Raw genomic sequence first — 14,176 nt, 5'->3', positions numbered from 1 at the left:
GAGTTGGAGCGAAGAGGCAGGGGCAGGGTTGTCAGGCTGTGGGCCCGAAATGTTGTCGTCGTCTATCGTTTATCGCTCATAGGTGGCGTTCTGGTATTTGCAAACACACCATTTGTTTAACCGCCAACGGTCACTCTGGCCAGCCACCGAATTTCTTGCGAGCCGCAAATTTTTGTTTACATGCTGTTTGTTGACTGAAAATTTATATCATTGCCATGGAGGACAGCCAAATGGACACCAGCTCACCCACAGAGTCTAGCTCCGAAGTGAATTTCAATGCAGAGGAGGATAAATCGCAGGAAACGCGTTCCGCAGCCGGCGTTTGTTACTGGTAAGCTGATTGTATGGGCTTTGTTTGGTCGGCCCCTCAATTGATAAGATTGTTTTTTTAGCGGTAAGGAGCGTAATCTCAACATTGTGGAGCTACTTTGTGCCACCTGCGCTCGCTGGGTGCACGAGACCTGCGTTTCCTACCAACTTGGTAAGGGCAAACTTCTGCCCTTCATCACCAACTATGTGTTCGTCTGCAAAAACTGCTCTGCCAGCGGATTGGAGAGCTTTCGCAAGAGTCAGGCCAGTAAGTTGAAAATAGTCGACGTAACCCTTCTGGAAATGACAATATCCATCCCCAGCTATATCCCAGATGTGCCACTGCGCCATTGCCAACATGCAGCAGGCAGCTTCCAGGGACGGACGTCGCCAGATTCAATTTAGCAAGGACAAGGAGATCATACCGTACATCGAACAGTACTGGGAGGCCATGACCACCATGCCGCGCAGGTTAACCCAATCCTGGTACAGCACCGTCCAGCGATCTTTGGTTAAGGATGTGCAAACCCTTTTCACCTACGAGGAGCACTCGGAACATGGCTCCATGTACGGGCTGTTCCATCAGGATCTGCGTATCATCAAGCCCAACTACGAGAGCATGAGCAAGAGCGGCGCCCTACGACTCACCGACGATGGATATACTCAAGGTAAGTGTATAACTATTTTATAATCAAAATATACAAAATAGCGCTATACTCTTGACCGCATGTGTTATCGAACCCTCGGGGCAAAAAGCTAAAGGAATTATATTTTGGCGGCCAAATTACACTGGCAACACTGGTCGTCCAGCTGATTTTGGCACAGTGGTTTTCATGTCGTCTATTTCCCTACCTATTCGCTCCCCCTATTTATCGCCGTTTCCGTCTAGTACACTCTCCGCAAACAAACAAGCACACTTTGCCGCTCCCTTTTGCACGCTCTTTCGCAAGTGTTTGGCAGAGTAAAGCAAGAACAACTGGAAATCGCAATGCGGATCGTAGTTTCAGATTTGCACACTCACAAACACACACACACGCGCAAAAAGAGAAAAAGAGAGAGCCCCACGTAGTCAGATTGTGGGCGGGGCGAAGTGGGGTGGGGTGGGGCTGGCAGAGGCGCTCAACTTGGCTCATTCATTACAAACAAATAGTTACGCTTGGGGAACACTTCGCCAGTGTTACAGTGTGCGTGTGTGTGTGGTGCTCTTTCGGGGGAATTGATTTTGATTTGATTTTGAGCACTACGCAATTGCAAGGCCCCTGCTCCTTCAGTTCCATTGTGACCTGCTCCTGCTTCTGCTCCTGCTCATTCCTCCCGCCATGGCGTCATCTTTTACGGACGAGGACTGTAAGCCCGGAAACATCACCGCCTCGAACTTTGCCCACTCACCTACATATGTAGCTAGTCCCAGAAATCAATTTCCATGGTGAAGGAATTTCCTTGGGGATAGCTCCTTTCAGAAGCATTTCATATACGCTCCAAGATTTACTCCAAGCGTGGAGAACTCCCGCATTAGTTATGCTGTCTTAAGACTATTGATTGTATTCTATAATTATGTTTATTGGATTTGTAACTAATGCTTCGCCCTCCTGCTTCCAGCTGCCCTGTCCAAAAACAATCGGCAGAAGAGGAAATTCCCCGGCACGGATTCGGGACCCACGGGCAAGAAGGGTCGGCCCAGTTCCGATATTACGGCCAATGTAAAGCTGCCACCGCATGGCTATCCACTGGAGCACCCCTTCAACAAGGATGGCTATCGTTACATACTCGCCGAACCGGATCCACATGCTCCATTCCGTCAGGAGTTCGACGAGAGCTCCGACTGGGCGGGCAAACCCATTCCCGGCTGGCTTTACCGCACGCTGGTGCCCCATTCTGTGCTCCTGGCGCTACACGATCGGGCACCACAGCTAAAAATAAGCGAGGATCGGCTGGCGGTAACAGGCGAACGTGGATACTGCATGGTCCGAGCTACACACTGTAAAGTTATCTATATATAGTTCCCTGAAGAAATCACATTTCAATCAATTCTCTGTTTTCAGCTGTGAACCGGGGATGCTGGTACTTTGAGATCACCATCGAAGAGATGCCCGAGGGAGCTGCCACGCGACTTGGTTGGGGCAGGGAGTACGGAAACTTGCAGGCTCCATTGGGATACGACAAGTTCGGTTACTCCTGGCGATCTCGCAAGGGCACCAAGTTCACCGAGAGTCATGGCAAACACTACAGTGAGGCCTATGTGGAGGGCGATACCTTGGGATTCCTTATAGAGCTGCCAGAGGAGGCGGCGCTCGACTATCTGCCCAACACATTTAAAGATCGGGTAGGCTTAGATCGTTAGTCGTCTTATAAAATTCTTGTTTCTCCCTTTTCTGATCAAACCAGAACTATCTTTTGTATTGTACAATGATGTAGGTCATCTTGATAATTAGCCTATATTATGTCTGCCCCTGAATTTGCATCCTGAATTTGCATATCATTGCATCTTTACAAATCGACCCTCCCTAATTAGCAATCTTGTTTAATCTATTCATTCTTACATTTCACAGCCCCTGGTCAAGTTCAAGTCGCATCTGTACTACGAGGACAAGGACAAGATCACAGAGACGCTAAAGAATCTGCACATCCTGCAGGGCAGTCGCATCGAGTTCTTTAGGAACGGCCAGTCTCAGGGTGTGGCATTCGAAGACATTTATGCCGGCAGCTATTTTCCGGCCATCTCGATACACAAAAGTGCCACGGTCAGCGTAAACTTTGGACCCGCCTTCAAGTATCCCGAGGTGCTCGTCGAGCGCAAAGCCAAGGGGGTAATATATCTCGTTTTGTTCCCAGGAAGCTTAACATCTATTATACAATCCTCTCCAGATGCACGATCGCGTGGAGGAGCTGATCACAGAGCAATGTTTATCCGACACCCTTTACCTCACAGAACACGATGGACGTTTGCGGCTGGATAATATGGGTCTTTAGTGGGTTATGTCGTTAGTTACAGGAGTTTTAGAGAACTTGGGTCTTATAGGAATTTTAATTCGTTAAAACAAAAGTTAAAACGCGTTATTTTTGTATGCACTGTTCTTTGGCAAGCAGAACTTATATACAACTTTGTAAAGACTATCATCATACCTAAATATTTAGAATTTACCACTTTTAAAGCAGAAGAATTGTAAGAAAAAACACTCGTTTGAGATCAGTTTTATTGTTTGAGGTTACTTGAAGGCTTTGAATTTCGAGGCACTGTAGGGTATGTAGAAGGCGCTGCTGGGCGCGAATTCGGATCGCGGATGATGCACTGCCGCCGAGATGGAGCGCCCCGTGGATGGTGTGTTGCTGGAAACGCTGGTCGCCCCGAACGGATGCAGCGTGGAGCGGTTGGAGGAACTATTGCTGTGGCCGTGACTATTGTGTCCGCCTCCGCCGCTGGAGTTGCTCTGGCTCGAAGTGGCCGTGGTGGTGGCCAGTAAATCCCTGCTGTGCCTGCCCAGATTAAGCGAGGGCAGGACTACCGCGTTCTTGTTGTTGAAGAAGCGATTGGCGGCCATTGGCATGTGCCAGGCGGACGATCGATGGCTTTGATGTGGCAACACAGCAGACTTGGCTTGGTTTTGATGCTGCAGCTGCTCCTTCTGCTGCACCTGGGTGAGCTGAACGAAGCTGCGGTTGTTGAGCAATCCCCTAAAGCGCCGGTTGGTGTCCAGCACATTTAGGATGGGCGGCATTCGCAGCCGGGCCGAGGATTGAGTGGTGGCCGAGATGGGCAGCTGGGGCTGATTCTGCTGGCTGCGCTGTCGTTTGAGGAGTCTAACCGAAACGGAGGTGACCCGCAGATCCCTGTCCAGTAGATCCACCAGCTTCTTCTGGCTATGACGCAAATAGGAGCGGTGATGAGGCTGCTCTGGTTCTTCTGCCTTGGGTGTTAGAAATCCATCCTCCGCCTCCTCATCATCGTCGTCGTCGTCCAGGGAGTTCAGACTGAGATTTGAAATCGAGTCAATATCCTCCCGCGTCTGACTATCGAAGCTGTGGTGGCGCAGCGGTCGAGTACTGCGGCCCAGCAAGCTGGGAAACTTCCGGTGCCAGTCGGCGATCTCGTTGCGTAACTCTGGCTCCTGAAGCTCCGCCAAGGGATCCTCTCCGCTCATCAGCCGCTCCACCCGCTCCCAGTCCAGCAGGTTCTTCTTGATGGCATCGTCCGCCCACGGAATGGAGCCCACCGAGCTGCGGTCAATGCTGCTCGAGGAGTAGGGCACATCCTGCAGGAACTCCGAGTCATCCGGATCGTCCTTATCCACTTCCTGTTCGTTGTTGTTGTCGTTGTCGTTGTCCTTGCAGATGGCACCCTCATTGTCCTCCAAATCCGCTCCGAAATAGTAGTGTCTGTCTGAGGACATCAAAACTGCTCCAGAAAAACGAGCTGGACTCGTTCTGCCGTCGCTTTCCCTTCCCTGCTCCTTGATCTCTGCACTCGCAAATCCCCGTGGGTGTCCTTTTGATATATGTAGCTGCGCCTGTGGCAGTGCCTGTGGATGTGTTCCCCTTCAAAATCGATGCCGCAAAAGGCGGCGAGCGACAATTGTTGTGTTGTGGCCCATTCCAGTTTGGCTTGTTATTTATTGTCCTTTTGTTGTTTCCACCACCGACAAAAGGGCGCAGGCTCCACGGCGTTGCCAGTGTCGACCAGAAATAACGTTCGTTGGTTCAAAGTGGTTCAAAAAAGCGAGCATAGAGGGCATTCTTTTTGAGTTTATCTATTCAAAACCAATAAGTATTTTTTACTCTTATTTTTATGAAAAATAAATATTAAAACCATGATGGGCATAAGAAGGTAGCCAGGTATTCCGAAGCTAATGATATTACTAAATATATTTTGAAATGTCCCGCCAGGCAGCAAGCCTGCCACCCAACGATATACCGATGTTTGGGTGTACATTGTATCGTCGTTACGTCGCTGTTTTTCCCACCACTAGGTCGGGTTTTCACAGCACGGTCATACTGTATATCGTTGGTTTTAGCTGGTATAGGGTCATATTTTTGCCGGGCGTGCTAATGTCCTTTTTCGCGTGAAGCCAAGTCATTTGCCAGCCGGCGATCGCAGGAAACACAAGTAGAGGATGTGGCACGAGGCGAGAAAGCAGGAGCGCAAGATCCGTGGCCTGATCGTCGATTACCGCAAAAGGGCGGAGCGGCGGCAGTACTTCTACGACAAAATCCAGGCGGATCCCACTCAGTTCCTGCAGCTGCATGGCCGGCGTAGCAAGATCTACTTGGATCCCGCGGTGGCCGCCGCCGGCGATGGAGCCGCAATCATGCAAGTGATATTCATTTGGAGCTTAAAACCCTCTACTTTCTCGTTGCGTGGCGACTTTTTTTTGCTAAATAATTCGTACTTTTTGCAGTGTGCCTTGGCAGGGTCAGCAGGACAACCTCATCGATCGCTTCGATGTACGCGCCCATTTGGATCACATCCCTACCGTGAATAAGGCCAACGCCGATGGAGCGGATGGTGACTCCGACCTGACCCTCGAGGAGCGCCAGCTAAACTACGAGCGCTATCGCATCCTGGCGCAAAATGACTTCCTCAACGTCAGCGAGGATAAGTTCCTGCACCAACTCTACCTGGAGGAGCAGTTTGGGGCCAATGCCCAACTGGAGGCGGAACGAAATCTAGCCAAGAAGAAGCAGAAGACGGGTGGCGCAACAATTGGCTACTCCTACGACGATACGGGCGATGCAGCGACTATAGGACCTCAGCCATTTGGAGCTGCCAGTTCGGTTGCCACTGGTGGAGCGGCAGCTGCAGCGAAGGGTGACAAGGGGGAAGGCAGTGATGAATCCGATTCTGACATCGACATGGATGTGTCGATAGACATCGGCAAGCTGGACACCTCGCAAGCACACGAGCTTAACGCCTGCGGGCGCAACTACGGCATGAAAAGCAACGACTTCTTCTCACATCTCACTAAGGATGCTGACGAGGCGGATGCCCTGCGCATTGCGCGCGAGGAAGAGCAGGAGAAGATGCTGCTGAGCGGGCGCAAGTCAAGACGCGAGCGTCGGGCCCAGAAGGAGAGGAGGATCGCCAATAGACCATTCAGTCCGCCAAGCTATGCGGCCAAGGAGGACAAGGATAAAAAAGGCGGTGGTAAGGGTGGCGACAAGGAGAAGGAGGAGGACAGTGAATCGCGTTCGCCTTCGCCCGCGGAAGCTGGTCCCGAGAAGATAACCTACATTACCTCGTTTGGCGGCGAAGACGAAATGCAGCCGCACTCCAAGATCACCATAAGCCTGACGAAGCCAGGTTTGACCCTGGGTGAATCGTGCATTAATGCCAGCAGCGGAGCGGCAATTGCTGCCGCCGCAGCATCTTCGGTTTCCTATGCTCAAAAGGTGAAAGATAATTTGGACAAGCTGAAAGTGATGAATGAGTCGTCCAAGCGCAACAGACGCCGCTCCCACTCCCGCTCTCGTTCTAGGAGTGCCACACCCTCAAGGAGTCGGAGTGGCAGTCGACGGAGAAGTCGCCGCAGTAGAAGTTATCACAGAAGGAGCAGGACGCGTTCGCGTCGCCGACGAAGGTACTACTCCAGATCAAGATCCAGGTCGAGATCTAGATCCCGCTCTATGTCAAGATCCAGATCCAGGTCTCGCAGTCGATCGCGCTCCGGTTCCTGGAAACGCTACAAGGCGCGCAGTCCAAGCTACAAGCGCTCTAGAAAGCGCTACTCCTATTCCTCACGTAGCTCCAGTGGCAGCTCATACAGGCGAAGAAGTCGCTCCCGATCCCACTCCAGTCGAAGGAGTCGCGTCAAGAAGAAGACCACACCTCCGCCTGTGGCGGCCGTGGGTGGTTATTGCCTGAACACCACCACGACTACAACAACATCCACTGTAACGGCGGTAAAGATGTTCCAGCAGCAAAATCAGCAGCCGCAGGCCAAAGCAACGCCACCCATGATCAGCTATCCCATACCTGCGCGAGTGCTCAATCTAAACCAAGCCGTCACAGCTCCCGCTCCTGCGGCTGTGCAACCGCAAGTGGTAGAGCCACCACCACCGCCACTGAAACGCTACTATGGCCGAAAAAGAGCCAACGACACCTCGTCCTCATCGTCGTCGGGAGCGGAAAACAGCGAAGCCAGCGACAACGAGGAGCCGCAACAGCCACAGTTGGGAAAGCGAGCCGAGGACTCCGATGATATGGAAGTGGACACTGCGTAAGTTTGTGTGCTGCAGACAGTGGTAAAGTAGAACAGCCAAAGACTAGGGCCTGTATCCTTGTAATTGTAACCCTTATCTAATTATGGATATCTTTCTTTCAGTTCGGAGCGTTCCCACGCCCTACAGCCAACCATGTCGTCATCGAGCAGCACGGGTAATCAAACAGGCAAATATAGTTCTGCTACCGAAACCAAAGTCAGTAAGCAAAGCCAAGCGTGTCATGCCCCACCCAACTGGAGTACACCACAAAATTCACGTCTCAGCCTCCCGCTATCCGACATCCAATCCAATGAGCAACATTCGGACCCAAGCAGGCAGCACCATGTTCTCGTTCCAAACCTGACTAGCGACCATCCCTGCATGTCCATTTGTTGATACATTGTTTTGTGTGCCCCTCTTAATGCCACTGCAGCAACTCTCTTGCATTGAAATGCAATGTTGATTGCGATGCAATCAAGGATGCATTCATCACCCCTTTGTATTTATAAAACCAGCGCCATTCCTGTCCGGTTTGTCTGCTTTTTCTTCAATCTGTTGCTATGCAATGAAATTCCGTGATTTGTTCCCATGGGTTAAGTCTTCAACAAAATTTCAATTCTCACCAAAGCAAAATGGCACGGATGGTATCTTAGCTTAGTCAGCTTAAAGATACATTTTTCAAGTTATGGTATACAAATAGCTGATTCTAATACAGTTTAAAATACTTTTTAGCCTAGAAGCATTATGCAAATGATAAGTCTGCACACGTATTTTTAAGCTTCGGTTTTCGAAGCTAGCTTATACCTATTGTTAGTGAGTAGAAGTCCTAAACTGACAGCCCATCATGGACGCACTGACCAACCCCCACTGCCTACCACACTTTCGACGGCCACCCACTGCTCCCTTAAAACCACAACAAAATCCTGAGACTTGCTAAATAAGTGTGTGCTTTTACAGGGCTCCGGACATCCGAGTTCTGGTGGCGGCGGACGGCCCAATCTGCGCGAGCGGCTTAAGAGAAAGATGCAGAACCTTTTGAACCGGCAATGTAAGCCAATTGGAGTGTAGTGTGATGTTCACCAAGCGCCTTTCTAAATCCCTTGAAGTAGGTAACTAAGACGGAATTATCTTGCAGATAAAGCCGATAAGCGTGCGGAAATCGAAAAGACCGAACGGGAACGACTGCAACAGCAGGAGCGTGAGGACGAGATGCGTGAGCTGGCCCTGAAGTTGCGGAGAAGGTGGGTATCTGGATGTGGTTGGCTCTGGCGGTCCTCTCACATTTACATATTCACAGGCGCCGTGAACTGCGTCACAAATATGGAACGCCCTCGAGTGGAAAGCTCTCGGGCAGCGAGGCGGAATCTGTGGGATCGGAAAGCCAGCTGGCAAAGTCCACGTCGCGTCGCAGTCGCAGCAGATCGCACAGTCGTAGGCGGTCGCCACCGCCGGACACACAGCACAGCAGACGGAGCAACAGCCGAACGGAAAGAAGGAGACGCACAAGGACACCCAGTCCAAAGTACAATCGGAGGCAGCGTTCGCGCTCCCGAAGCGGAAGTCGCGTGGAGAGGAAGCGGCGTTCGCACAGTCGACGGCGCAGTGGCAGTCGGGATCGGCGCCGTTCCCGCAGTCGGAGGAGTCAGTCCAGGCGGCGGAGGCAGCGGGACCGCAGCATTGAGCGGAATCGCGAGCGGGAACGGTACAGGCAACAGCATCATCATCAGCAGCAGCAACAACAGCAGCAGCAGCAGAACGAAAGGATGCGTGGACGTGACCGCGATCGGGAGGCGGATTACGGTCACGGTGGCAGTGGATCTTCGAATCGAGGACGCGTCGTTATCTCCGCCCCGCCAAAGCTCAAGAAACTGGTTGACTATTGATCCCGAAATCGCTGTGAAGGGAGACGTTTTTCTATTCACTTCATTACACATTTGATATTCGCTCGATTGTTTATACATAGATGTACGGTTTATTTCTGGAGCGTGTTTTGCGTTCACTGTTGATTCTGGCCCCAATAAAATATTTTTAGCGCATAGTATTAAAGTTAAAACTTTCAAGGGAGATCGCAAAATTGTTGTACATTTTATTTACCATCATCAAACTTTTTTAATGTCATTCCTTATAAGTTTTTTAAAAGATATATTTTCCTTTTTTTGTGCTTAGATGCAGTGCTGTATACGAAAGTAAACTAATGTAATTTTTATATTTTTATTATATTTTGTATTAACCGTTAAAAACAATCTTTTAAACTGTGGCAATCGTTGTCGTTATCGATTGGTCGATTCTCCTGCCGCACTAGGCAACCCTGTCTGCCAGTTGTTTATGTAATTGTAAACAGCTGTGCGAGAAGCATACTGGAATCATGTTAAATTTCACTCTTCGCCGACTCACTGGAGTTTCCTTGCGAAACCTGAATCAACTGACACCCACAATCTGCAGCTTAGGACAGATCCTACCCAGAGCCACTATGTCGCAGGAGGCGGGACAGTATCCGCCCATCGAGTCTGCCATGCGAAAGGCACTTAACACTGAGCTGAAGCCGGTGTTCCTGGAGGTCATCAACGAATCGCCCCAGCACAATGTCCCCAAGCGGTCGGAGTCCCACTTCCGTGTGTTCGTCGTCTCGGAGAAGTTCAACGATCTCACCCTCATCAAGGTATGTTTAATCCCTTAATACCCAGTCCTAATTATTAAGAGGTTTATTTCTCCTTAGCGTCATCGATTGGTCAATGACACGGTAAAGAACGCCCTGAAGGCAGCCGGTTTCGAGTTTATGCACGCCCTGTCAATTGAGGCCAAGACGCCCAAGCAGTGGGAACCAGAGCAGGAGCCGGAGAAGAGTCCGCCGTGCCTGGGAGGCCACGGCAAGTAAACCCAGAAGGAACAAAACTGATATTCTATGTACAAAGGACCTACTTTACTATTCACAAAACCAGCTAACGCAAATACAACAGAATCACCAATGGAAGAGGGTGTGCTCGAAGGGAATGTTTGATTTAGGACAAGGGTATGGCGTCCACCTGTCGCCGGGCGGACAGGATGACATCGTTGATGCCCACTCCATCGTAGGCAGCTCCGCAGACAGACAGTGGCAGTTTGTATGTCTTGATGTAGTTCCGAATGGCCTCAACGCGCCGCTTGTGGCCCACTGTGTACTGTGGGATGCACTTGTGCAGCGTGTGCACTCGACTGAATTTGGGTTCCTCGCGGATCTGCAGCATTTTCTGCACATGGCTGGTGGCCAAGTCAAGGATCTGTTTGGGGCTGGGACGATCGCCGAACCACTGGTCGAACCAATGTCCACCCATCATCACGGTAAGCACGGTATTCTCGCCCATGTCGAAGCAGCAGCTGTCGAAGATAACGCCCAGTAGAGGCAACTTCTCCACTGGCGGCACTAGCAATCCAAATCCGTCCTGCTTGAGTAGCTTGCCCGGGAACTGCATGTTCACTACCAGCACATCCACGTACGGAATACTTAAAAGTTGGGCGCTCAGCGAGGGATGCTGCTGCTTCACCAGAGGCGCCAGTTTGTAGGCAGGGAGAGAGCTGACCACATGTTCCACCGGCACTTCGGCATCCTTGATGTTCATTCGAACTCCAGAGCTGCTGAAAGTCAGATTCCGGCACTCGTTGCTTAGCTGCACATTGACATCCCGCTCACCCAGATACTTTCGCATAGCTTTGGGCAGGTTCTCCAGTCCGCCTTGCAGTCCGTACATGGCCCACTTCTCCTTCAGCGCTTGCGCATACAGCTTGGGCTGTCCCTCGGAAAATAGTCCATCCTTGGTGTCCTCGGTCTTGTTCTTTTCAAAGCGGGAAATGAGTGCGCCCTTAAGCACTCCTCCATACTTCTGCTCCTTTTCAAAGAGACCCTCCATCAGGAAGCGCACACTTATTTCACGCGCATCTCCTGCGCAAATACCACAGATCATGGGACTGATGGCGTAGTCAGCTATCTCCTTGCCAAACCTCCGCTCGGCGAAGCTATAGATGCTCTCATCCTCCAGCTTGGCCTTCTTGCTCGCTGTGACCAGATCCCGGAGCACCGCTTTGTACAGCGGCTTCGTGAAGGGAGGCAGGACGCCAAAGAGACCCTTAGGACTGTTGGGCAGCATGCACAGCTGTCCCTTGGCATACAGCATTCGGTTGCGCGCTGCCACATGACTGCGCCGAATGGGAGTCACCTCCAGCTTCAGCTCCTCCACCAGTTCCAGCGTATTGGCGCCTGGCAGGCCAACGGGGCGTATGGTTCGCGGTCCGCTCTCGAAGATAAAGTTGCGATCCTTCCGATTCTCCGACCGCACCCATCCGCCCACACGGGGCGAGGCCTCGTAGATGGTCAGCGGCTTCCCGAATCGCCGCAACAAGTAGTATCCGGCGGACAGTCCACTCAGTCCGCCTCCCAGCACGGCCGTCGTCATGGTCCTTCTGCTGCTTCTGGTAGATCCCGAATCCCTCAGAGGATTCAGACAAGTTTTGGTGGTTTGCAGACGGACAAATCTATGCCGGCTTCGATCGTTCAGACCAAAATAAACCCAGGTGACATAACTATCGGTGCCAGACGAAGCTATCGATACGTTTTTATCCAAAATCGCTGAGCTTGCAATCGATGTTAGTGGCGCTGGACAAGATTTGAATTTCATGATGATTCTGCAGAAACTAAAATGTTAGATTAGAGGAAAATATTAAAAAGAAAATATATTACATTTACTGCGGTAACTACAGCTTAACGAATATCTATTAATCAACAGAAAGTTTAGTGTATATTTATGTAAGCAGACATTTTCTTGAATTTTTTAAATTAAATAAAATATATTTCAATAGGTATAACGTAATTCTTAAATTGATGAAGGAATACAAATATGTATCAGTTCTTCTTGCTACAATTTCATCTCATTTGACATGCAAATGTGCACCCGTCCCAAAAGTATGCAATGAATTTCTACTGACATTCCTCATACGCCACGTGTGCATCGCAGGAAAGTTCACTTGCACCTGCATCGGCACCATCAACATCGCCATCATCATCACCATCACCGCCGCACTGGGTCATTCATAGTGAATGGGTTTTGGCGCCAGTTTTGATGAATCGAACGAAGCGTCCAGCCCGCACCAACCGCAGGACTCCGAAAAGCTCCCAAAGACGAGCTTGGGCCGTGCGGAAGCACATTGGGCCACCGATTTCCATGTCGTCGGAGTCGACATCGCGCAGAATTGTATACGCTGCTGACGAGAAAGGTTGGTCCTCGCGTTGGAGCGCGTCGCGTCTGGTTTTCTGGGTGTGTGAGTGAGTGGACTGTGTGGAAAAGTGCCTATCGCATATATGTATATATTCACGGAGACCCATACACACACAGCCACACCACTTGGAAATGTGAAAAATTTTCAAACTGCGTTTGCCAATTACGGGGAAAATTGAGCAAAAACGGCTCAAAATCCGGGCAATTATCTTGGCCATTTGCGGAACGGCAATTGTGCAAAATTCGGTATCCGTTGAAAACGGGCTCAGTGAACGTGAAAATGTGCGACACACACACTTACAACGCAGGAAATTCAATTAATTAGTGACCGAGTGTGTGTGTGTGTGTGCGCCCCTAAAACAGCAATTATGATTGCGAAAAAAGTGTTGAATACATAAAGGAGCTCGAAAGTGGACCATCGCAAAGCTAAAGGAAAACTCTTTTGAACTATACTTTCTTTTTTTTTTTTGGTACTGCTGCAGGTTTTCATTTAAAAGATACATTTGTTGAAGTCAACACACACAGACACACACACATGCGCATACGGCACAGTTTTTCGTTCGTTTTTAAAACGAGCACACCACAAGTTCCCCAAAACGAAAGGACGAAGGGACCCGACCCGATGATAAAGTCGATGTTCCAGGCCGGAGATACTCTTGTATCGTTCGCCTGCCTTTGCCGCTGTTGGTGTTGTCGTTGTTGCTGTTGTTGTTGTTGGTGCTGCTGTCATCGTCAATGTTATTTTTGTTGCTTCCTACTCGTCGTCCTTCGTGTGTCGCAGGATACCTTGGTATATGTGTGTCAGTCAGTCACTGGCCGAGCGTGTGCGAGTGTATGCGTGCGTGAGCGAGGGTGTGTGCGTGCGCCAGGATACGCAGATACCCAGATACCTACAAATGAAGCCACCAAATCCAGGCGAGTTCAATGCGCGGCCAGGACGAAGGACTAAGCTCTGTTTACATTGGCCCACGAATGCCCACATCCAAGCCCCCATATTCCGACCGTTGGCGTGCGGTGGGAAATTGTGTCGCCTGCTTATTTATTATGAAAATGCAACTTTCATTTGACTCGGCATTTGTCCTGTTTCCATTGTTTGCAGGCACATTAGGCAGCTTGTTAAGCGCATGAAAGTGTGCGTCCTGCGGCGATGCGATGTGTGTGTGTGTGTGTGTGACACGAAGGGGAACTAAAAACTAGGGCAGTGTGTTTCCGTTTCAACGACATGCCGCAGGCGAAAGGACGAGTCCGCAGGACAGCAAAGCCTCGCTAATCCGGCAGGAAATGAATAACTAAACAAGTTACCATTTCAATGTTTGCCATCAAATGTATCACATTAAAACGACATGCAAACGAAAGTCATAAATGAATAGCATGTTATATGTTTCAAAAAATCCTAGTTTTGGTACCACATTGCGTATGCTTAACAA

General features: G+C 50.2%; 5 protein-coding genes across 9 annotated transcripts; 3 read left to right on the top strand and 2 right to left on the bottom strand.

Moving 5' to 3' along the window:
• Nucleotides 1-72: 72 nt before the first annotated feature.
• Nucleotides 73-3,485, top strand: LOC122621964 (set1/Ash2 histone methyltransferase complex subunit ASH2). Of its 2 annotated transcripts, XM_043800019.1 has the most exons (7): nt 73-331; nt 393-577; nt 633-977; nt 1,909-2,289; nt 2,352-2,632; nt 2,859-3,116; nt 3,175-3,485. In XM_043800019.1, exons 1-7 carry the CDS (start codon nt 216-218, stop codon nt 3,277-3,279), a joined length of 1,671 nt encoding a protein of 556 aa, XP_043655954.1. In that variant the 5' UTR covers nt 73-215; the 3' UTR covers nt 3,280-3,485. The 2 variants fall into 2 exon arrangements, with proteins under 2 accessions (XP_043655954.1, XP_043655955.1); XM_043800020.1 differs by lacking the exons at nt 73-331; nt 393-577; nt 633-977 and adding an exon at nt 1,469-1,656.
• A 30-nt stretch (nt 3,486-3,515) lies between these two features.
• LOC122621122 lies at nt 3,516-5,054 on the bottom strand. Its single transcript, XM_043798880.1, has one exon. It carries the CDS (start codon nt 4,695-4,697, stop codon nt 3,516-3,518), a length of 1,182 nt encoding a protein of 393 aa, XP_043654815.1. The 5' UTR covers nt 4,698-5,054.
• Nucleotides 5,055-5,287: 233 nt separating this feature from the next.
• Nucleotides 5,288-9,567, top strand: LOC122619039 (CLK4-associating serine/arginine rich protein). Of its 4 annotated transcripts, XM_043795718.1 has the most exons (6): nt 5,290-5,614; nt 5,703-7,520; nt 7,626-7,719; nt 8,461-8,551; nt 8,639-8,744; nt 8,801-9,567. In XM_043795718.1, the coding sequence occupies exons 1-6, from the start codon at nt 5,418-5,420 to the stop codon at nt 9,384-9,386; spliced, it is 2,892 nt and encodes a 963-aa protein (XP_043651653.1). In that variant the 5' UTR covers nt 5,290-5,417; the 3' UTR covers nt 9,387-9,567. The 4 variants fall into 4 exon arrangements, with proteins under 4 accessions (XP_043651656.1, XP_043651655.1, XP_043651654.1 ...); XM_043795721.1 differs by lacking the exon at nt 8,801-9,567 and having other exon boundaries at nt 5,288-5,614; nt 7,626-7,678; XM_043795720.1 differs by lacking the exon at nt 8,801-9,567 and having other exon boundaries at nt 5,288-5,614; nt 7,626-7,690.
• Nucleotides 9,568-9,829: 262 nt separating this feature from the next.
• On the top strand, nt 9,830-10,474 carry LOC122620032 (bolA-like protein DDB_G0274169). The gene is made up of 2 exons (XM_043797301.1): nt 9,830-10,162; nt 10,220-10,474. The coding sequence occupies exons 1-2, from the start codon at nt 9,869-9,871 to the stop codon at nt 10,376-10,378; spliced, it is 453 nt and encodes a 150-aa protein (XP_043653236.1). The 5' UTR covers nt 9,830-9,868; the 3' UTR covers nt 10,379-10,474.
• Nucleotides 10,402-12,041, bottom strand: LOC122620031 (protoporphyrinogen oxidase). Its single transcript, XM_043797300.1, has one exon. The coding sequence runs from the start codon at nt 11,928-11,930 to the stop codon at nt 10,503-10,505; it is 1,428 nt and encodes a 475-aa protein (XP_043653235.1). The 5' UTR covers nt 11,931-12,041; the 3' UTR covers nt 10,402-10,502.
• Between the last annotated feature and the right edge of the window lie 2,135 nt (nt 12,042-14,176).

This window comes from Drosophila teissieri, chromosome 3R, assembly GCF_016746235.2.
Source record: "Drosophila teissieri strain GT53w chromosome 3R, Prin_Dtei_1.1, whole genome shotgun sequence".
In the NCBI taxonomy this organism is placed as follows: domain Eukaryota; kingdom Metazoa; phylum Arthropoda; class Insecta; order Diptera; family Drosophilidae; genus Drosophila; species Drosophila teissieri.
Note: the sequence above shows the minus strand (reverse complement) of the source record. Positions and strands in the feature narration are given on the sequence as shown.

Bases quoted from the DNA above. Each gene is read 5' to 3' on its own strand.
- LOC122620032 (XM_043797301.1), top strand. From the start codon at position 9,869: ATGTTAAATTTCACTCTTCGCCGACTCACTGGAGTTTCCTTGCGAAAC. The intron at 10,163-10,219 runs GTATGTTTAATC...ATTTCTCCTTAG, and splicing joins ACGATCTCACCCTCATCAAG to CGTCATCGATTGGTCAATGA.
- LOC122621964 (XM_043800019.1), top strand. From the start codon at position 216: ATGGAGGACAGCCAAATGGACACCAGCTCACCCACAGAGTCTAGCTCC. The intron at 332-392 runs GTAAGCTGATTG...TTGTTTTTTTAG, and splicing joins GCAGCCGGCGTTTGTTACTG to CGGTAAGGAGCGTAATCTCA. The intron at 978-1,908 runs GTAAGTGTATAA...TCCTGCTTCCAG, and splicing joins CGACGATGGATATACTCAAG to CTGCCCTGTCCAAAAACAAT.
- LOC122620031 (XM_043797300.1), bottom strand. From the start codon at position 11,930: ATGACGACGGCCGTGCTGGGAGGCGGACTGAGTGGACTGTCCGCCGGA.
- LOC122621122 (XM_043798880.1), bottom strand. From the start codon at position 4,697: ATGTCCTCAGACAGACACTACTATTTCGGAGCGGATTTGGAGGACAAT.
- LOC122619039 (XM_043795718.1), top strand. From the start codon at position 5,418: ATGTGGCACGAGGCGAGAAAGCAGGAGCGCAAGATCCGTGGCCTGATC. The intron at 7,521-7,625 runs GTAAGTTTGTGT...TCTTTCTTTCAG, and splicing joins GATATGGAAGTGGACACTGC to TTCGGAGCGTTCCCACGCCC. The intron at 8,552-8,638 runs GTAAGCCAATTG...ATTATCTTGCAG, and splicing joins GAACCTTTTGAACCGGCAAT to ATAAAGCCGATAAGCGTGCG.